General features: G+C 35.8%; 3 protein-coding genes across 3 annotated transcripts; 1 reads left to right on the top strand and 2 right to left on the bottom strand.

The window, feature by feature from the left end:
• Positions 1-2,712: 2,712 nt before the first annotated feature.
• Positions 2,713-8,013, bottom strand: LOC143591932 (glutamate receptor 3.4-like). Its single transcript, XM_077071987.1, has 6 exons — positions 7,453-8,013; positions 5,612-6,921; positions 5,246-5,523; positions 3,988-4,019; positions 3,504-3,913; positions 2,713-3,165 (listed from the first exon to the last, which is right to left on the bottom strand). Exons 1-6 carry the CDS (start codon positions 7,751-7,753, stop codon positions 2,716-2,718), a joined length of 2,781 nt encoding a protein of 926 aa, XP_076928102.1. The 5' UTR covers positions 7,754-8,013; the 3' UTR covers positions 2,713-2,715.
• A 3,905-nt stretch (positions 8,014-11,918) lies between these two features.
• LOC143591931 (large ribosomal subunit protein uL6c) lies at positions 11,919-13,250 on the top strand. The gene is made up of 2 exons (XM_077071986.1): positions 11,919-12,080; positions 12,801-13,250. Exons 1-2 carry the CDS (start codon positions 11,944-11,946, stop codon positions 13,135-13,137), a joined length of 474 nt encoding a protein of 157 aa, XP_076928101.1. The 5' UTR covers positions 11,919-11,943; the 3' UTR covers positions 13,138-13,250.
• Positions 13,251-13,844: 594 nt separating this feature from the next.
• LOC143591929 (uncharacterized) lies at positions 13,845-14,306 on the bottom strand. Its single transcript, XM_077071983.1, has one exon. It carries the CDS (start codon positions 14,304-14,306, stop codon positions 13,845-13,847), a length of 462 nt encoding a protein of 153 aa, XP_076928098.1.
• Between the last annotated feature and the right edge of the window lie 9,128 nt (positions 14,307-23,434).

The following is a 23,434-nucleotide window of genomic DNA, read 5'->3' as shown; positions in this document are numbered from 1 at the left end:
GAATTTGATTGATTTATTGATTCCCTTTTTACATACCAAAGAAAAAAATTTCAATTTAGAGGACAATCAACACATAGTTCCTTTACCCCCTTTTACCTTTTATGATAAATTGGCTAAAGTAACAAAAAAGAAAAAAAAAATGGCGTTGAAATCGATTTTTATTGACCAATCAGAATTGCCTCCCAAAATCTAAGAGACGGCCACCGGAAAAAAAAGGTTTGGTAAGGCTTGAACATGTGACCTATTATGAAAACCTGTAAGAGACCGTCACAGGAAAAAAAAGGTTTGGTAAGGCTTGAACATGTGACCTATTAGATATGAAAACATGGATTTATCACCGGACTAAAGTTAATTTAATAGTAAGTGTTCCATCAATTAATTTTGATGGGGTCAATAGAAAATTTAACGGTACCGTATCTAAGAAATTTTGAAAAACATACACCCACGTGGTATGGTAAGAAATTTTGAAAAACATACACCCACGTGGTATGGGTCCGCCCCTGGGGTGGGTTAATTGGGTGTTTTCCAACCATAACAACACCCACCTTAACTTTATATCGAAACTCAAGCCGGAAAAAACGAATGATGGTGGTTGTAGATTCTCAAATCTGAAGATGGTGGTGGTCGAGACGATGGCTATGTTCAAATGGTGGTGGTGGGGTTCCACCTCTGCTAACAAAAAGGAAGACGAAGGCCTGGTGACCGTGAAGATTTTACATATTAATATAAGATGTTGTCTTGCTATTGTGTATATTATATATATATTAAAAAGTAACTTTTGTTATTCATCAAATTATTGGTTGTGATCCATCCACGTATATCTTAATCTGGCCTTCTCCCAACACATCATGACACGTGTTTTCAGTTCTCTTCTTTTACACTCCTTCGTCTTCATCAATCCTGACTCACAACTAACAATCATCATCGTTCGAATCACCACCAGTTCATGTTACGGTTTCGCTGGCTACTGAATAAATCTCATCTCCAGCAACTGAATCGTCGTTAATCAGGTACGCAGTTTCTGAAGAAGATGAAATCTGTTAGTCTTTTCTGAATCTAGGGTTTATTTAAGTTCATTATTTCAACTATTTTAGTTTGATTTTGTTCATTAGGTTCTTCGATTATTGACTTTGCAACTGGAATTGCGGGGATTAATTTACAATCTGTTAGGCATACCAATTGGTAATTCAATCGCATCTCTATAATTTCGTCATATTTATGCTGATTTTCTGTCATTGGTGTTTTTATGCAGCTTAAGACCATGACTTTGAATCGACTGATGTTCGTTTGAAGGTTTCCAAATATGTTGCTTGAACCCAAATGTCAAATAGGACCTACACCGAATCACCAGGTATCCAAATATCCCATCCGTACGGATTGTTTGAGGTTTGTAATTATTAATTAACTTTTTGATTATTAAATTCTTAGACATTAGTTAGGCTATGTGTAGTGGAGGGACTACAAAATGGGGCGTTTTGTGTCATGTGACACCCAGTCAGCAAAACGCGGGTTTTTTGTTTTAGGGGTGCAGTGGTGTTGTATCTCCTATATATATATGTATATATATATCACACACATTTGAATATAATAATAATAAAAGATAAGAAAGGAAGAGCGAAAAATACTTCTCCCCCCCCAAATCGCCCATTTGTAGCCTGGGTGGGTGGGGGGAGGGGCAGTGTTCCCATCAAGTTGTCGCCCCAATTTGGCCTTTTTGTCGCCCCACTGCACTCACCCTTATGATTTATGAATAAATATAAGATATAAAGATTCTAAAAGAGTGATGGTGTGACAGGGTCCATTTATGGCACATGAATCTGACAGCAATGGAGATTTGGGTTCTTTCTGGTCACAAGATTTGGGTAGTTTGGTAAATTCATCGGATGATCAAATATCAAGAACAAGCATGGAGAATGTTGACAACTTGTATAAAGATCAGTACACATTCAAGAGACCAAGACAACTATGGTAGATTTGAAATCTCAGTAACTTATGAATCTTTTTTTACACTTTCTTTTTATAATAGTATTAGTTTTGAAATTTCAAAAGGTTGCAGAATCGTCTGTTTTTATAAGAGATTGTGTGATTCGTGACCTTAATGTATCAAAGTTTAAATGATAACATCTTTATGGTTTTCGATCTAGTATAATATGAACAAACATAAATGAACGAATACAAAAAAACGTATATGAACAACATACGAAAGTCGTGTTCATGTTTGTGAGTTTAACTAAGTGAACAACAAATTATGTTCTCTTTCGTATTAACGTATTACATAAACAAGACTTACGCCCAACAGTTCATAGATTGTTTGCGGTTTGGTTCATTTACTGGACTTTTATATGATATAAAATAAACATTAGGTTAGTTCATGAATAATTTTGTTCATAGCATCAAATCAACTATAGCTTAAAAAAACAACCCATTTTAAAGTTTAAACCATTGCCGCCCAAGCTAGCCAACACCTTAAAACTGGGTGATTTTTAATCCTCTTGGGCAGGATTGCTAGGTATAAACTAGCCAACATAATAAATGGAAACCATGCATATCAACTCTAATTACACAGCCAGTTTTACAATGTAATAAATGAAAACTATACCTATCAGGCTATCACTAATGATTTCTTTTGAAAAAACTGTATATGGCTATAAACTAAGCATTACATTTATAAGAAAAATATCACACAACACTATTGCAAGAACATACATTTCCACTTTAGGAAGGTGAGCCATCATGATCATCCGACTCCCTCCTATTTTGACGTGCATTTCGTCTAATCATTTCCTTAATCTCCGCCTCCTTTTTATCGTAAAAATCTATCAAGTCCTTGAAACTAATGGCTCGTGAGGGCCGTCTCCCGCCACGTGTATCTGACTCAGCTTCCAAAATCTCGTGGGGCTCTTCGTCTGGTTTAAACCTGCGGTACTGACACAACATCCGACAGAAGAAAATGCTTAGAGAAAGGACGCACGCGACACCACAAATGACAAATAAGCCCCAGAAACTGCTGAGAGATAAACTGCTGTCTTCAACATCAGTGGCTTGTGTTGAGCATGAAGCTGCTGACAGCCATTTGTCGTGAATTCGTTGTAGTTCCCGGGTTTCTGACAGTTGGAGGATGGCGGTTGATAGGTCAACTGCTAGAGGTGAGTCTCTCTGGAATGCCTGAAATATTTTTTAAATTTAAATTGATTAAATCGTTTAACCGTTTTAGAAATGTATAAAACCGAAATAATTGAAGCATAACCAAATTCATTTATATTGTTTATCGATTGAAATCAGGCCAACAATTAACAAAAACATTAGGCCCAAATTCATTATTTTAGGCCATTATTTTTTTCCAGCCCAAAAATTTCAAGCCCAAATAGTAAAACCAAAACACTGTAAGAGAACTGGGTTTGAGCCTAAAACCGACCCGCACACACCCCTAGTTAAAAAAACTCAGTTTGACTTCAAAAGTCAAACTTTGACTTTTTAATCAGACTAAGGAAAGAGTAACTTACAAAGCCCCAACCGCTTTTAGTGAACTCTTGACCAACGATCCTAAACTCGCACTTGGTGTAACGCATGAGCAGCTCGACATACGGAAGCTCGTCGACAATGGCAGCCACACCACCGCCTTTTGGGCCTAACCGAAGTGCATTTGCATACTCCTCTTCACCTCTCAAGTACTTGATACGCGATTCAGCAATATTAAGCTCCCGAATCATATAATTATACGCAAAACTCCCATCTTGAATTCCAATCGGTTCATTACTTGATATCAAACTATCTATCCCTTCAATACGCGATGTCAGTTGTTGTACTGTTAGGATTGACGTCAAACTGGCTGTGTAACTAGAGTTGATAATCAACACTATAAACAGCCACAAGATCAGCACTAACCGTCCCAACGTGCTTACAGTGTTCTCTCCTGCATACAATAAAATCCTAATGTAAAGTTTTCATATATGATATTTTTTTGGTTTAGTCAGGATTTGTACTTACTGTGTGAGAAAAACATAGTTGAGAAGCTAAACCTGAAATTCAAGACAACTGTTAAAAACTGATTGTTTGATATTGGTACGAGCGTGCACAAAACATAAAAAACAAAAAATAATCAAAACCAAACAAAAATGACAGTTTGGTTTTATGTTTTTGTAAAAACGGAATTTTCAGTTCGGTTCCAGTTTTGCAAATAATAAAAATATAAAAAAATGTAAATTAACCTGAATTTATATTTATATTTTTATTTTTAAACATTAATTTATGAAAATTTAATAATAATTTAATCCCAATATTTTATGTCCACATTTCCTAAAGCAAAAGCAAAAGTGTTCCATGCGGTTTGTTTAATCACGATGTGGTGTAATTAGTCGCTGTAATTTCCTAAAGCTCTTGGTTATCTCTGGATCAAGCATAGGTCTAAAAGGAATGGTTTGACGTGGGAGGACTGGACTAAGTTTCGGTTGTAATTAGTCGCTGTTCTTGCTTTGTTGTTTGGTGGCGGGTCTTGGTGATGTCAAGCCCGGTTTTTCTTGTAATAGTTGGTGATGCTAGCTTCTTGCTAGTATATTAATAAAAATTTTGTTTGCCTTTCAAAAAAAAATAATAATCAAATCACTAATTAACAAACAAACTTAAGCCCAAGTTTATTAATTTAGAAAAGAGTAAACTACGGTACATGTGCAGTTTTAGTCAAACAGTTTCAAATTTGCGATTATTGTCCCTGTGGTTTCATTTGACTTGCAATTAAACCCAACCACACTAACGCCGTTAAGTCTGATCGTTAAACCCATCATTTTGACCCCTTACTTGAGGGGCAATTTTGTCCTTTTTTTCCCCAAATACACCCCAACCCTCCCGTGAAGGGGGCTTGCGAATTAGGGTTAAGGTTTATTTGGGGGAGAAAAAGGACAAAACTGTCCCTCAAGTAAGGGGTCAAAATGATGGGTTTAACGATCAGGCTTAACGGGGTTAGTAGGATCGGGTTTAATTGCAAGTGAAATGAAACCACAGGGACGAAAATCACAAATATGAAACTATTTGACTAAAACAGCAAATTTGAACAAACTACATAGATGAAAACCGCAGTTTACTCTTTAGAAGAAAAAAAATCAAACCAAAATGTTAAAATAGAAAAAAACAGAATGGGTTTCAAGGATTCAAAAATGAATTTTCGGTTTTTGATTTGGTTTGAGTCCAAAACCGACTCAAACTGAGTCTGCACACCCCTAGAAATTGGTGCAACAATTCAAATACTGACCAGAAGATTGTCATGACTTGTTGACTCGGCGGACCACGAAACTCATGATTCAACCGATGCTCGAGAATCCATACAACACATCCAACCAAAAGAAAAAATCCACCAGTGACGAGCCACATTTCAATTGTGAACGGTTGGAGAAACGCCCATGGTTTGGGTTTCACTTTATTGACCGCAACAACTATCACAAGCCCAGACTCCATGTACGGCTGTGTAAAGTCAACTATCCGCGTCCGGTTAGTTGTTATAGTAACATCCCCCACAGCTGCATCATATGTCTAAAAATGTACACAAATCAAAATAATATTATTATCCTACACCAATATTATGCAAAATTTTGACCAAGAAAGTCAAACAAGAACTCACATTATCAGCCACTGCGTTGACCAGATTCGTATAACTCGGGTTTTTTTTACCGTCACCATACAAAATGTACTTTCGTGGGACGGGGTACGGCAGTAAATTCACAGCAGCCTCAAAAACATCTATACAATACCCTCTTACCCCTAGTGTTGACTTGTCCTTTGTCACCACCTCCTTATAACTATGCCTATACGGGACCGCAACACGTAGCGGCTTCCCTGTATTCGGAAACACCCATCCACGCGGCTTATCACTCGTTTCACCCGGCCAAATCACACTATAAAGCCGTTGATCCGAACTATTCGTACCTTTCCCATACAACGTTTCAGGTGAAGCAACCGAGAGACCCGAGTGGTTTGACCAGTACCCGACGGTTCGGACACCGGTCCCACCAATGTTTATAACATCATAAGCTGGATGAACCATGTTTTTATCTTGGTCAAACTTGACCTCACCGGTCAAACCCACAAATGTTGTATTTAAAATTGTTTCAAGAAGCTTATTCCCCTCGTTAAATATCCGAAGTGCGGATAACCGAAGCTCACTATTATTCGTTTTTCGAAGATTAGGATCATACGAAAACGTTACTCTTGATCCGGATTTGAAAAATTTATCGAGTGCGTGTGCGAGTAACCAAACAGAATCATATGCATAAAGTGCGTATGAATTTAAACCCTTGTTTTTATCCATAAACCCTTTTTTAACATCAGAATTCGCCGTGTGTTGCCGAAGCGACACGATGCCTTGGATAAGGTCCATCGTGTCAGAATCTGGCAGCACTGACGAATCCAAAACTGCGGGTAACCAATCCGTGGTTATCCAAACGTATCCACTAGTCAACATCCCAAGCTTTTTTGCCACGTGGAATATTTCTAACCCGGAGTCAGGGTTTACATGCACAACGTAAACCCTGGACTCCAATAAGTTTACTCCAGTAAGTAATTCAGTAATGTTGGCGCGTGACGCGCCAGGAGTAAACGACGCCTTGTAGGAAATCCTGGCGCGCTTATTTGAAAGCGCGTCGGATAATGCTGATATGCCGTTTCGGCCGTAGTCGTCGTCGACGAATATGGCGATGATTTCTTTCCATTCGAAGTGAAGGACGAGGTCCGTGATGGCAGACATTTGGTGGAAGTCGTTTTGAGTGGTGCGGATGAAGTACGGGTATTGGAGCGACGAAAGGGTCGGGTCGGTTGCCCCGAATGATAAAAGCGGGACGTGAAGCTCGTTTACGACTTGAGAGATTACGTGTGCGATGCCTGACGATTGCGGGCCGATTGCGGCCACGACGTCCTTTTCCATCAACTCCAAAGCTATTCATAAACAATAACTAGGGAAAATGATGAAAATGTTCATTCATTGGTCGTCAATGTCGACAAAATATTCATTTTACTGGTTATCATAATGTCAATCTTAAAACTCATTGGTGATATTACTTTTTAATTATCACTTGACAAAATTTTAATCAACCAGATTTTGCAACTTGTTAAAAAATTATCATTGGAAGCAAAAAAATCTCGACGAAAGCAAAAATAAATATTGTCGGGTGCTAAAATAAATCTCATCGGATGTCAAAATTAATCTGGTTGGAAGCCAAAATAATCTCGTGTGACGCCTAAATAATCTCAACGCCTCCCAATGATTTCTTTCTTTTTTTAAAAAAAAAACAAGTGACCCGACGGTTTTATGACACTTGACAGAATCTAGTTGATTAAAAATCACGTTGAGTTCTTATTAAAAAATGATCAGTCATTATCCCTAATAATAATATTATGTGTTTATAAGTATAGAGCTATAGATTCAATAAGTTGTATATTAATATAACATTAGACGGTATAAGGTACCTTCAATGGTGCCAATAAATCCGCTACAATTTGTGTCATGGGAAATAAGGTTTAACGTTACCCCTCGAAGAACAGTTGGACTGGAGTTGACGTCCGCAATGGCAGCTGCAATGGCAGGCTTCACGGAGCGGCCAATAACCGAATTCATAGTGAATAAAGCTCCAACATTCACAACACTAGGCATTCTTGTCGATGATGGTGATGGTGAAACTGTTTTATTTCCGATTTTACCCTCTGCCATGAGCACCACCAGCGCCGTCGTCCACGTAACGAAAACAAGAAAAATCTTAACTTGTCTCATTATTGGTACGTCACTTTGAAGTTTTGGGAAACACCCTTTTGGAATTTGAGTTCATTTTCGCATTAGTTGTATATGTAGTAGAAGAACTAAAGCACAAAGCTTTAGGTTTGGGTAAAGAATCAAATTTTTCAACAACACTAGACGTGACCACAAGATTATCATATAAATGTAAGGTTTTTGAAACAAAGATTCCACTGATAGATAGCAGTAAAATATGCATGTAGTCACGTGAAAGGTGAAAATCAGTAAATATTAATCAAGGAATAGAGACCAAGAGACAGTAAATATGTATTAAAATTAAAAAAAAAAACATATGTTCTTAGGCAGAGTGTAGTGGGCGAGAATATGAGGCGAGAAGGGGCGACAATGGTTTGGAACACCGCCCTCCCAGGCAACAATAGGGGCGATGGGGGGGGGCGACAATGGTTTGGAACACCACCCCCCAGACGACAATAGGCGCGGGAGGGGGGGGGGAGATGAATATTCCTCGCCCGTTTAATGTAATAAAATAATAATAATAAAAAAAATGACTTTTAAAATAAATACCAAACCAATTCAACCATTTCACAATTTCATACATAAACTCAAATATAAATTCCAAACCAATTCAACCATTTTCACCATTTCATACTTCTTCACAATTTCTTTTATTTAATTAATTTAATAAATTTTAATAATCTTAATGGTTTTTGTATTTGTTTAATTTAATAATTAAAAAAATAATAATAAAAAATGGTGACGTGATAAAGAATGGGCTACAACACCATTACACCCAAAAAACAAAAATCTATCATTTGCTGACTGAGCTTCACGTGTTGCAATTCGTCCCAATTTATACCCCTTCATTGCACATAGTCTTAGGGATATCTGATGGTTACGTTGTGCCACTCAGGACTGGTCACGATTCTAAAAAGAATGAAATTAAATACATTTAAAAAGGTCATGTCTACATTGGGAAACTAAACATGTAAGGGCCAATGGGCCGGTTCAAGCCCGAATATAGTTGGTCCACTCCTTTGAGTGTGAACTAGACAACTATTTTTCTTTGAGACCTTTAATACGAGTGTGCCCACGGTAAACAGTAGTGAGGTCTACAAGAAGATAGAATCTTGATTTGATTTATTTTTTTGTGACTGACAATCTAAGGCTGTGGGAAGCAGAAAAATTAAAGCTTACAAGAAAGTCTTGTGTTCTTGGCAAAGAATATTTCTTTTTGACTAGTTGTGGTTGAATTGCACTCACTAGTTAGTTCTGATACTATACATGTTATGTCTAGTTAAGTGAATAATAAACCCGATTTGTTGCATAATCATCTAGGATTAACAAACTTAAAGAGTGTGAATGGTTTTCATTAACCCATTTTGGTCATAATTATGGCTGTTGCCGGGATGAATGGCAACGTATCCTGGTGGTGGGCTTGGGAACGTGAAACATATTGGTTAGTTCTTTTTAGTTTTATATTTGATTGGGTTCCAAAAGCCTCTTGAATCTTGATGATTTACTCTCACTATATATTTTAAAATTCTAACTTTTGTATTAAACCTATAAATAATTCATACTAATATATTATTATTTCTAGAAGAACATATTTTAAAAAAAGGTATAGGGTATCAAAAGCCTATTGGGCCCCATCATACTTAGTGATATTTTTTCCAACACGTTAGACAAATATCATAGCATCTTTAGTCTTTACACAAGAGATACTATGCTATAAGGAAATCTTCACCTTAAGGATTACTAATGCGTTTTTGACATGATAGTTATAGATGGAAAGAGAACTTTATAATTAAGCATATTTGAGTGAGAGGCATTCATTGATGGTTAAAGTCTTGGAAAAGTCTTCACTGGAACAAAAGAACAAATTTGTGAGCTTCTCGTGAACAAAACATAGAATATTGGTAACACTAGTTTGTATATGAGGTTGGAATTGAACATGAGCAATCAATAGATAGGTTACAAAAGTGGATAGTAAGGAGTCCGTGACGAAGTGGTGTAAGAACAAGCTTGAAGCAACATGCAATTTGGCATGTCGAATTCATTATCACAAATATTCTTTTAAAGATTGATGAACAATTGTAGCAAGAGAAGATCAATGACAACAGGTTAAGCCGATGTTGAAGATCGTTATATCTAGAAATGTTATGCAGGGTAACATGAAACCATGAGGGTCGCGTCGTCAACTTGAGGTCCAAAAAGGATGAATAATTGATCAACGGAAATGGTAGTGGACCAATCCAAGGGAAGGATCATATTCAAACAGGTGGTCTATAGTAGTTCGATAGTCGAAGGGAGTTACAACAAACCGTACATAGAGGAAAATGTAAATTCACTTTTCTATCGTATACATTAAACGAAAGAAAATTTTGAAAAGTTATATGTTTTAGCGACTATATATAAAACATGAATCGAACTAGGGCTGTTCATGAGTTGAGCCCGAGTCGAGCCAGGGTGGTTTCGAGCTTGGGCTCGAAATTAAACGTGGCAACTCAACTAAGTCTCTAGTTCGATTTTGAAATTAAACGAGATTAAGATCGATCCAATGAGCCGAGCCATGATCGAGCCGAGCCTAGGTCGATTTTGGCTCGGTTACAAAAATGAGCCAACTCACCTAGGGATGTTTCAAATCAACTTTTTTAGCTAGTTTTATTCGAGCTTTTATCTAGAGCTCGAGCTTCGAGCTTTTTGAACAGCCCTTATCGAACAATCACCCCCTAGGTAAATACAAATATCAAGGGCCAAAAAAAATATTTATAATGAAGACGAAGGGCATAAACGATAATATAAATGATAAGGGGAAAGGATAAAATCATAAAACTGATCTGATTTTTAAGTTATCTTCCACACAACACAAACACAAACACAAACACAAACATAACAGGAATAAATTAAGATGGCAGCTACTTCCCTCTCTGCTTCCTTTCAAATCAGGTATAAATAAACCCTAATAATTCTTCCTTCACTTATTATTGCTTCCAATAATCAAATTTCATCTTTAAACAATCACCTGTATGTATTCATATGTGTATTGCATTTCAACCTCCACGCGTATGAATTAACTGGTTACATGTTTCGCAAATTAAATAGTGTAACCAAAGACTTGTGTGCTGATTATATGTTATTATTTAATCCAATTTGATAGTGATGAAGAGGTTTAAGCCTTTTTTTATTCAGGGCTCGTCTTTATTGAAGATAATATATTAGATAGGATTAAATGCTTCTGCCCTAACTAACATGGGAATAATATTATGCGATAACTTGATGTTAGAAGTTCAATTTACATTTGAGATATGAAATTGATAGATTGAGTGAATGTTTTATAATGTTAATTAGTGATCAAAGATACAACCTCTTGGCTCTTTCCCTAATATTATTAGGATTTATGCAATGTTGTAGAACTCGCTTGGCGCTAGTTGGGCGGTGAGTTAGAGACTAGCGATTAAGGGATTAATTGGATTGGATTTTATATGTGATTTTTCAAATATACGCACACACACACACACACATATATATATATATATATGTACCAGATTTTATATATAAATTTTTCGAATTTTTCGATTTGGATTGATTTTGACCAAATAGTGATTAATTGGCGACTAGTTGGTGGGGTACCGACTAGCAATTAATCAGTGATTAATCAGCGCCTAGGCTCGATTTTACAACCATGGATCTATGTAGGCAAAGAGTTAATGTTGGGATAAAGTTTGATTGAATTATAATTGCTGGATTATTTGCTTTATTTTGAGATGGAGCGGTTGTAAATTCCTTTTATAAAAAGCCGATATTTTGGTCCTACAACTAGAACTGCTTTGGTTAAAATTTTGCAACAGTAAAATTGAAACATAATTGAAAGACGCTAAACATCTTATTCATACTCTCTGTCAAAGTGTGATTTCTAGAAACAAACTCAAATCCCATGAATGCTTACTTTGATGTTCATGTTTTGCCAGATTTAGTGCCAGCAGCTTAATATCACTGCATGATCTGTGCCATATAAGCCCACCCGCCAACGGGTGGAAATCTTCACATATGACTGAAAGTTATAAGATGGGCAGGACCATACAAAGATCATTAAGGGGTTCTTCTGTGGTAACACCTATGGCCCTAGCAGCGGTACAGAATTTATACTCGTGATGATATTTTTAAATTCTCATTACATAAATGTGGTAATCACATTAGAAGGTCAAGATATGAAGGTGAAGGGACCTTTAGGAGAACTTGCATTAACTTATCCACGAGAAATTGAAATCGATAGGCAAGAGGCAATTCTTAAAGTCAAAAAAGCAGTTGAAACAAGAAGGGCTAACCAAATGCATGGGCTATTTAGGTACAAATCATGAACCTTTATATTCTTCTTCTGTTACTCATATTTAGGTACGAATGAACTTGAACACGTGACGTTCGTTCATAAGTTCATATATGTTCATGAACGTTCGTTTATGTCGGGTCATTTATGCCCGTTTATCTTCGCTCGGTTACTTTTTTTAATGTTTGTTTATCTTCGCTCGTTTTCGTTCATTAATGTTTGTTACTTTACGTTTGTTTAAGCTAATTCATATACATAGTCATCTAAATGTTTTAAGCCCATTACTTTTAATTCGTATTCGCTTAGTTATGTACGTTTATGTATATTCAGTTATGCTCATTTGTTTATGTTCGTGAACCATTCGTCTATACTCTTAACTAACGAACACAAGCACAATCATTTTCTTAACGAACAATCACAAGCAAGAAAAGCCCGTTTGTTTAATTGTTTCTGTTCGTTCAGTTCTATACAGGCTTCTTTTGATCCGATTGATCAATCTCCCTTTTAGTCAAAAAAATGTGAAATTTATCAGTTTGACTATGATTAGCTTATAGAAATAATGGCCCGTTAATGTAACTAACTAATAAAGGGGGAAAGAAGATATTTTAGGTGAAAAATATCTTACTACACATTTTTAAGCTACAAGTTCTGATTTTACATTTATCTTTGGTTGTAAGATGATAATTAGTTAATTACATAACCTGTGAGCTATGACTAAACATATTTGTTTTTTGTTTTCAGGACTCTAACCAGCAATATGGTGGTTGGTGTATCGAAGGGGTTCGAGAAGAAACTTCAGTTGGTTGGTGTCGGTTATCGTGCAACAGTTGAAGGGAAAGAGTTAATATTAAATCTTGGATTCTCCCATCCGGTTAAAATGACAATCCCGGATGACCTAAAAGTCAAAGTTGAAGACAACACGAGAATCACTGTGAGCGGTTATGATAAGTCAAACATTGGTCAATTTGCGGCTACAATAAGGAAGTGGAGGCCTCCGGAGCCGTACAAGGGTAAAGGAGTGAAATATGCCGATGAAATCATTAGAAGAAAGGAGGTCAAAGCAGGGAAGAAGAAGTAGAGGTTATGTATTTATTCACTTGAGTTTAAATCTCAATGTAATTTCTCTTTTGTTTCTTGTTTATTAAAAAGTATTTCTCAATCTTACTTAAAAACCTTGTGGGCTTGTCTTTTGGTAAGATATTTAAAGACTTGATGTGTTCATGATATTCATGCGATTGAGAAAGTATTTCAATTCCATCTGACAAACATGTTATATTTCTACAGTTTTAGCCGAACAGACCAATACCCTGCTAATTAATGAGGTTAAATAAAATAATAGCGGTTATATGGTTGACCAGGTATATAGTTGAGCCCATGGTTCTTTCTAGCTGATTAAAGAAACATGATAATGTTTTGACTTTTGAACATATCAATGAATAAAAAAAACATGTAGGGTTCCATCTTAATCAAGAAGAAGATACAAAATTTATAGTTTTTAAAGTAAAACAGCTTATATTCATCAATCAAACTCTTTCTATGCACATGCAACCATAAGTTTTGCCCAAGAAAGCATCCAAACCACCAACCCAATTAAAAAAAAACTCACCCAAGAATGAAATAATATTATTGGGTTTGCCAAAACAGAAGGTTTTCAATTTCACTAAAATTGATCTCAACACCAAAAGTTACAAATCATTAAACACCCCAACAAACACCTCAAAACATCTTATGGTGTATGAATCAATTTCAGTTTTAGATGACACAGAACATCAAACAATTTCAAAATCAACTCGAAATCTTTGAAAAACTAAGCCTTCTAAGTTGATTACCAATCGGTGTAACCGACCAATCTCCATCGTTCTTCCCACACTTCAAATCCACCGTTTCAACAATCCGTCGTGTCACTTTCTTACGTTGCTCTCCTCGAACAGGAGTTTTATCAATCCACAAATCTTCAGACTCTAACATAGGAATCTGCTGTGACACATGTTTCATGTTTTTCTTCTTTCTTAAAGCGGTTTCATTACCGTTAGATGACACCATCTTTTGTAGCCTTTTGGTGGACCCTCGACAATCAATCGAAACCGGTTCTGTCTGAATCTTCCGTGGTTTGATCTCCGGTTTCTTCGATGATGTTTTGATATTATTTGACTCAACTTCTTGCATCATCAAGGCACTCACTTTCCCAGTTGCACCTATTTTAATTGTACAACCACCTTCTTTGACTTTTTCACAATCTCTTGCCATAATTAACTTTGAATCAATCAATCTATACAAATTCAAATCAACAACAAAATGACCGACAAATTCATTAAGGTTTTATTTCAAATGTTACATAAATTGGATCTAATAATAAGATGATGTATGATGAGAAAACGTACCAGTAAAGTTATGTGGTCTACAGCTTTGCCTTTTGATGGATGAAAACTGAAAACCAACTTTTGTGGAAACTTAAAGAGATTGAAGGTAGGAGTTGGCCGTTGGGGAATCTATGTTCTGTTTCAATGTTTATATGTGTCATGTATGTATATGTTGTTCTTGACCATGTAATGTATATATATAAAACAGCCAAACAGGTATATATAGCCGTGAGGACGTGAGGAGAGACAGTTGTGATTTATTTATTGTGAATATAAAATTCCAAATTTGCTGTCATTTTTTACAGATGAGAAAACAAACCGAATATTAGCTTATTAGTCAATTTTATGTCACGTGGTAAAAACAATATTTTGTATCATCCATAATCTAAAAAGATACGGTACCAAATTGTGAAACTTAAGCTCATGTCTTATCTTCTTATATTATTGTACTGACTTTTAAACATAATGTAGATATTTTATCGATTAATTAGGGGCGTTAAAAAACCATTGAGGCCAATTGAACACTTTCCGTTTTTATATTATTCTCAAATGAGAAGATTATTCTCTTTACCTAGTATATGCGGATCCAATCACGATCTTATAATAAGAACAAGAGATCTTTCTCGATCAATCCACTTGCCCTTCATTCTTCGAGAATCAGAAATATCCTTTCCAGTTTGAATTTGTTCGGTTGGAATATGAGTTCTTCTACTGCATTTTTATTTACTTATTTGATTGATTTTGATTTATTTAATATGAATATTTTTCCCTCTTAAATTGAAGCAAGTTGGACGGTTTGGATTTATAGTTTGACGGTTTTAGTCCAGTTTCAAACAGTTTAACCATCAAAATTGAACTATTAGCGATCGTCAAACCAGTTGGTCCGGCCGACCCACAATAATAATTAGTGGTTCATCCTAGAATTTTAATCAAAAAAAGTATTGTCAAACCATTCGTAGACTTTCTTACTATCGATTCTTTTATAAAATTGTAAAAAGTATTTTTTCAAATGATCAAATAATTTGTACATAGTTACAGGGTATGGAAAATTATTGTGCCAATTAAGGAAATTACAACTAAATTTTATTATTTAAGTTCTTATGCATTTATCATAAACATATTTTTTGTGGGTGGACATAAAATTCCTATCTACATAGCAATTTAGGGGTGAGCACGGTTCGGTTCGGTTATTGAGTGAAACCTAAACCTAAACCTAAGCTATCAGTTATTTTAGAATACCAACAAATCGGTTTCGGTTATTCGAATATTCGGTTATTCGGTTTTCGGTTATTTTCGGTTTCGGTTTAGGTTATTTTCGGTTTTTTTATTGTCAGTAGACATTATAAAAAAAAGAATTCCAAAAAAAAATTAGAGTACCTCATACATATTGAATTCAAAATACAAAAATAGGCACGTGTTATGTGGAACCAAACAAATACACAGTTGTTTGAGTAATAGAGTTTAAAATTCAACAACGTTCTTAATAAAAAAACTAAAAGGTTTCCCGAATCTTCATTCATTATCTCATTCATCTTTAAAGTTTAGACCCAATCTTGATCATCTTTATAATCTTCATCAACATCAATGGTAGATTCTTTTGGTGTTTTCTATCTGGTCATAACATCTTAAAAAAATACGTAAAAAACATAGGTTCGATTAATCGGTTCGGTTCGGTTTTTCGATTTTTTAAATTGGATAACCTAACCTAAACCCAAAAATCGGGTTTTCGAAAAACTAAAAAATTAACCGTTGGTTAATGCTTTGGTTCGGTTTTTTTCGGGTCGGTTTTTTCGGTTGATAGGGATGTTATATAAAAATACATGCAATAAACCTACATCATAATATATTTAGGGTTACAAATTTTACAACAAAATTTAAATTGAAATTATTTGCACATGCAAGTGTGTATATACAATTTCTTAATATTTAAATAGAAAATATCTTCCTTTGTATGCATTTGAAAAGAGGAATATATGTTATTTTTATGTAATGATCCACCTCATTTTGTGGAGTTAAATTAGGGTAAATGACATCCAGTAGGAACCAACTTTCTATTTTGAAATTTTAAAGTATAGCAAGCAATAGCTAACAACCAAATTGTTATTTGGTATTTTGGTACAAATTATAGCAAGTTTAAAGTTGACAAGACATCAATTTTAATTTATGACATTATGATATCAATTTTGTATATTATCCGTAATTTATTGATTCATTTTTACTTTATAAATACTTACATAGTAGAGAATTTGATCCTCATAATTCAGAAAACCTGTATTCCGTAATTCGTTTGGGATTTTAAAAGAGTCATTTTGTGGGTTGACAGGGAAAACCTGTTTAGAACCCAAAAATTTACACGAAACCAAAAATCATATCATACATGAACCCAAACACAACATGCACATTCACGGGTTGACATCAATACAACACGTTTAACCAGATTTTTTATTTTTGTTTTTTGAATTTTATATTTTTAAAATTTGTATTTACATTTTTTCAGCAATCGCTTAAACTATGCCAACCTTTTTTAAAACTTTAAATTTTGGCATAAAAAATACCCAGCTAGTTTAAGTTATTGCATGAAACATATTTTAGAAAAGATAAAAATGTTAACACATGTATCAAACTGGTCAACATGTGAACCCGTTAAGTTTACACGAACACGACTTGTTTAGCTAAACGTTTATAAGAAACTGAAATCCTCGAATTTCGTGTCCGTTTCATATTGTATCAGAAACTTACACCCATACACTGATATAAGTTCTCCCTCTCTTTCTATTTTTGGGCTCACTACACTTAGTTCCCTAAGCCCAAAACTAAAACAAAGCCTTCTACGTGTTGGGCTTTTTACATTTGTTGGGCTATTTTGCACTCAAGTATATGTGGGCCGATAGCCCGATACTATTATAAAAGGATTCTTGGATCATTTTTCGGATGTGTTCTTGATTGTGTAGGTTTCTTTTTGGTTTATAAAACGTTTGAACAAACATATAAATTAGTTCAGATTTTTAAAGATCATAAACGAAAGGTCTTCTTCTTCATTGTGCTTTAATAACATAAACATTCAAACACGTATTACATTAATAATCCGAGTAAACGTGTGTCCTCAAACATGATTGAATGAATTGAGCGATCAATAGGTTAGATATACATTCGAAAATCAGTTACGAGGCGAAAATGTGAAGAAATTTGAAGGAAACTGCTCGTAATAACAGAGAATAAACTAATGTGTTTAAAACCTAGATCAACATGCAATCAGTGAAAACATGAAGATGATATATGAAGTAGAAGAAATTGAATAAATTAATACTCTGGAGTGGTAGCAGTTCTGTTTGGTCCTTGCATTTCTCCTTCAAGTTCTGAAACTGAGATCTGATAGTTGTGAGGTGAGACTGATTCTATAGAAGATTTTGAGTTAGTTTGTTGGCGGGAAAGAATTACAATCAACTGTAAGAGTGTAGGGGGTGCAAATGAGCCGTGCCGGAGTTCAACTAGGTCGGAGCTCGGCTCGTTTAACTTACAGAAAGCTCGAGCTCGGCTCGTTTCGAGCTATGTTTCTAAAGGTTGAGCTAGCTCGGCTCGTGACTAGGTTTTCAAATCCTCGAGCTCGGGTGGGTCGCTCACAATTTATCAACTAGTTTTATATTTTATAATAATAATAACTTCTACAAATAATAGGCTCGTTTAGGCTCTCGAGCTGGCTCGAGCTCGATAAGTGAAGCTCTGACTTGGGCTCTGGCTTGTTTATTAAATGAGCTTATTTTTGGGCTAGAGCTCGGCTCGGGCTCGTTTAAGCTTGGTTTGATCGAGCTTTTTAATAAGTTGATCTCGAGTAACTTGCGAGCGACTTGGCTTGTTTACACCCCTACTCAAGTCTTATCACACTGTTTATAACTTGGGTTTGTGAGTTGTGACTGGTAAGCGTCTTTTTAATTGGTCACTATTTGTCGATCATGAACTTGTGATTTTTGTTAGATTTACTCGTTATTAAGACTTGAAGAAATTATATTACTTTTAATCACAAATTAAAACTTTATAAGAATGAAACTACAAGATAGGATAGCCTACATTTCCTCTTTTTCAGCCTCGAAGATGCATCGGTCACCTCCAACTACATATCACTAGTAATACATGGTAAAAGGTTAGCTTTCGCTAGAGATGCAATAGTTCAAAAACATTTTAATATATATATATTTTAAAACTACTTTTTCCTCACACAATATAAGATGCATATCAAAATGATTACATAAACATTCACGAAACCTACACATTTGTCAACAGTCAAGATTCAAACCATACATTAAAATTTGCGGAACCATTTATCTCATATTCCCGTTTACATCCTTTGTCACCTCTGACCTCTCAATCTCATTACACATTTGGATAGACAAAACGTTCTTTTTACCATCACATATATACCATTAATCTTTATAAATCAAAATCAATCTTTCACATGTTATTCTACTAGATTAGCCAACTAGGATGTCAACTAATACTATTAATATTTATAGAATTAATAACAAAGTTGTATTTTTTAACCATCCGTGTATTACACGGGCTATATTCTAGTGATAAAAAAGAATGAAAGCGAGCTAAGTGTCTTATTATGTAAGTAAAAATATTTAACTTTGGCGGCTAAAACATGACGGCTGAGAGAAACAAAATGTGAGCCGACTAAATATTTAATTCGTAGTAAAAGTATTTGATATGGCAGCTAAATGAAGATGACTAAGAGAGAAAAACAAGAAATCGGCTAATTATTTAATTGGTTTGGTAAATATTTTAAATTTTGGCAGCTAAAAGAAAGAAAAAAAAAGGACGGCTAAGTGAAGTTTTAGCTTACAAGCTGAGTTGGAGCCGGCTAAAAAGGAATATATGGAGGCGGCTAAGTGAATAGACACATATCCCGAAGCCGGTAAGAGTCAAGGATGTCGGCTAAATAACCAGAGATGTATGCTAAGTTTAGCCGCCTTTGACACGTGTCGAAATTTAAAGGCTAAAGGTGGGTCCCGTTTACATTTCACAAAAATTCCGTGTCCATAAAGTGGCGGCTAAGGTTTAGCCGGCTTCACAGACGTGTCATTTGTTTATTGATAAAAAAACTTAACAATTAAAATAGATGTGTTCTAAATTAGACATGTCTATTTTAATAAAATTTAGATCAAACTTATTTATTTTGATAATTAGCCATTAAAACGTTCTACAACCCGTTCTCAATATTGGTGGAATTACTTGCACCTTTACAATCTTTGTCACTTCTCGAATCAAATTTCCATACTTTTAGAATTCATTTCACTAACACTATACACCATTAGTCTTTAAATGTTTAAACTTTCCCACTGATCCTCTTTGGCACGTTTCAAGGTCAAACTAGCACATGAACACTACCTCTTTCCCTTCATGGCACGTTCCATGGTCAAACCTACACAAGAAAACTGCCTCGTTTCTTGTAAGTTATTGGATCGCTACAGGCAGTGTGTCAAATATCACACGCAGTCAATACTTAGCCTCTTACCATCAAAGCAATGGTATTTCCTTGCCAACACGCAACAACATATGAACCGTTTCTAGTAGTCACCAATCCCATCAACACTACACTTAAATAACTAATCAAGACAAAATTCCATCCTTTATATTTTCCCATAAACTCGTGATTAATTGTCACTTTATAATATAAATGATTACCCTTCTCTTTTGTGCAAACATAATCACCATTAGTCATGTGATCATTCACACCATAACATAACCTTACAATCATTATCCATGTACAACATTCACATGCTCAAAATCCAATACACAAAAAATCACATAGGAACTTCATTAATTCTATTAGTAACCCCACAAGTATATTTTCATATCCAATATAATCACATAAATCATCACGTTACTCATTCCCGTTTATAATGCATTTATCATTGTCATAAACCATATCTTACCTTATGTGAATGCGAGACAACATTTCACTCGTATTAATCCTTAGCAAGCAATTACCTAAATCCCATGCGCGCGTCAATTAAAATAAAGCGTGAGTGTGTTTTGGGGGGGGGGGTGATATAGTACCGACACGGTTATCTTTGATCGCCTGCCACAGACCGCCACCGCTGACGCCTCCTTTTTTGCCTTACTTGGCATCCACCGAGCCCCTTTACAACTATGGCGCGGTTGTGAACAACCACCATATTCGTCACTCACCTTGGCAGCTTGGCTTCCTCTACTTCTCGATCACGTCCCTTTAAAATTATCTCTACACCCCATATTACTTATCTTTTAATTAGTAGTGACTTATCTAAGTTAAGTTTTACTTTTAAATGATAATCTTTAATATTTGTGTGTGTCCCATTATATATCCACACGCATAATTATTAGTTTTTTACATTTTCAAATTTATGATTTTTAGTTAAAGTATTTTCTAGGAAAAATATTTCATTCGTTGATTTTTATTGCCTAAAATATAACTACATTGACAATATATATATTGGGAAATATTCAAAACGACTCATTCATAGAATGTGTTTTCAAGTTTATCCCTACTAAATCAAGTTTCTAACTTTGTTCATTTGGTATCTCGTCGCCGACGACATGATAGCGAACACCGACGATGCTATACTGAAACAAATATGATAACGACACGTTGGCGGAATCTGTGTTGACGATGCGTTATGTTGTTAACGTAGGGTAGCGGCGATGTGTTATGTTGCTAACGTAGGGTAGCAGCGATGCGTTATCACTAACGCATCGTGGAACCCTTGTGTTGTCATAACAAGGTAGCAGCAACATAACGCATCGCCGCTACCCTACGTTAGCAACATAACGCATCGTCAACCCTATGTTATACGTAACGTAGGGTAGCCGCGATGCGTTATGTTGCTAACGTAACGTAGGGTAGCAGCGATGCGTTATGTTGCTAACGTACGTAGGGTAGCAACGATGCGTTATCCACTAACGCATCCTCGACGACCTATTCCGGCCAGATTCCGGCCACGTGTCGTTATCCTATTTGTTTCAGTCACGCATCGTCGGTGTTCGCTATCATGTCGTCGGCGACGAGATAACAAAGAAACAAAGTTAGAAACTTGAATTCGTGAGGATAATTTTAAAAACACATTATCTAAATGGGCTATTATAGGAATTTTCTATGTATATATGCAACTAGTATCATCATAATAAAAATTTGAGTAAAAAGCAGTAAACTGCCACGTGTACAATTGAGAACCATTTGCCGTTATGCACCGTGACGGTTGACGACTACGCTCAATCATCGGTGGGTCGTGAATGGGCGTGTATAGCATGCTTTTTTTGGAAGGAATATGTATTGCATACTTTTAGATCAAACGAATAGTGCCTTAATCATTGATTACTAATTACTATTTTTTTCTTTTGTAGTTTTTTACTTTCGTGCATTCCCTATATCATCAAATTAGTATTCCATAGCTACTTTCTTAACAATTGATCTTATGTTACTAACTTACTATAAAACATTATATAGATGATGAAATCCAAATGATACATGTGGCTTGTCATCCGGTCAACAATATTTAACCCTAAAACAGCCTTGAATTCTTTAAGGTGTTGATTCTTTTAAAAGACAACAATTGTCTGCAATCTGATTTCATCGGATTTAATGTCTGCTACTGAAGATGTGGTATGAAGATCTGCAATCTGAAAATATAATACTGTTTGTTTTATAATGTAGATATCGTTTGCATAAGCTGAAAAGTAGTTGCCTATCATATATATTACAGTAAATAAAAGTCATTTAACGTTTGTAGACTGCTAAAATAATTGATGATGGTGTACGAACTATGGAAGTGAGTGTTGGTAGACAATTGTGGTAGGCGGTGAACGGTGGGTGGTGGTGATGGACGGTTGTGGTGGACCGTGATGATGGCCAACAATGGGTGGTGGACTATGGTTGTGGCGGGGTGGTGGTGGTGGATGGTGGTGGCGACGGACGGTGGGTGGTGGTAGCGACAGACAGTGGGTGGTGGTGGTGGATGGTGGTGGCGACGGACGGTGGGTGGTGGTGGTGATGGTGGTGTCGGGTGGTGGCGACGGACGATGGGTGGTGGTAGTGGACGGTGCTTGTGGCCTACGGGGGTGGTGGGTGGTTAACGGTGGTGGTGGTGAGTGGTTGACGGTGGTGGTGGCGGCAGACGGTGGGTGGTGGTGGCGATGTACGATGGGTGGTGGTAGTGGGTGGTGGTGGTAATGGACGGTGGGTGGGTGGTGGCGGCGGACGGTGGTGGTGGGTGGTGGTGGCGACGGACGGTGGATGGTGGTGGCAGACGGTGGGTGGTGGTGGTGTTGGACATTGGGTGTTGGTACTTTGTATGATGTTAAGAAGTGTGAAGATGGTGAAAAAAACTTATTTTTTAAGACAATAAAAGCAGTATTCAGATTTTTTTTTAAACAAACAGTCTTCAAGAGCTTATGTTTGCACGCCCGCAGACATAGTCTCCTTGCAAACATTATAAGCAAAAACAAACACAGCCTAAGATATCATGAAATTAAAACTAAGGTCTTATCAATTTTATATAGAAATTATAAATTCATGTAAGCAATTTACTCAATTTAATATCTGCATTAGTTTGGTTTGAAAAGAACTGAAATATCATATGTATTACTGAATATTAAGTCACAAGTTTCAAATAATGCCCCAAAGTTATACTAGGAATAAATCTATGAAAAATAGTTCCCCAACATAAGAAAATTTGAACATTTTGAAACTGATATTTTTGTGAATAAGCTCAGGTGATAATATGAAGTTTATCTATTATCCTTCCAAAGTAAATATCTAATGGACCATAGGAAGCAACTTGAAAGTACTAATTTCATAAAATGCATAAGCCAAATATCATCCACAACTTACATTAGTAACAACTTTATTCTACCCATCATAATATCTGCTATAATGCAACCATACCATAATATTTGATTCAATACTAACATACTATCTGCTTCAATACTTTCTTCCAGTTAAGTTCTAGACCCTCATCAATCTGCAAAAGATTATGGAAG

This window comes from Bidens hawaiensis, unplaced genomic scaffold (assembly GCF_021521415.1).
Source record: "Bidens hawaiensis isolate Kalapana, Puna unplaced genomic scaffold, B.hawaiensis_p1.1 tig00040174_1, whole genome shotgun sequence".
Lineage (NCBI taxonomy): Eukaryota > Viridiplantae > Streptophyta > Magnoliopsida > Asterales > Asteraceae > Bidens > Bidens hawaiensis.
Note: the sequence above shows the minus strand (reverse complement) of the source record. Positions and strands in the feature narration are given on the sequence as shown.

Bases quoted from the DNA above. Each gene is read 5' to 3' on its own strand.
- LOC143591929 (XM_077071983.1), bottom strand. From the start codon at position 14,306: ATGGCAAGAGATTGTGAAAAAGTCAAAGAAGGTGGTTGTACAATTAAA.
- LOC143591931 (XM_077071986.1), top strand. From the start codon at position 11,944: ATGAAGGTGAAGGGACCTTTAGGAGAACTTGCATTAACTTATCCACGA. The intron at 12,081-12,800 runs GTACAAATCATG...TTTTGTTTTCAG, and splicing joins CAAATGCATGGGCTATTTAG to GACTCTAACCAGCAATATGG.
- LOC143591932 (XM_077071987.1), bottom strand. From the start codon at position 7,753: ATGAGACAAGTTAAGATTTTTCTTGTTTTCGTTACGTGGACGACGGCG. The intron at 4,020-5,245 runs GTCAGTATTTGA...CTTGAATTTCAG, and splicing joins CAAGTCATGACAATCTTCTG to GTTTAGCTTCTCAACTATGT. The intron at 3,166-3,503 runs GTAAGTTACTCT...AAAATATTTCAG, and splicing joins CTAAAAGCGGTTGGGGCTTT to GCATTCCAGAGAGACTCACC.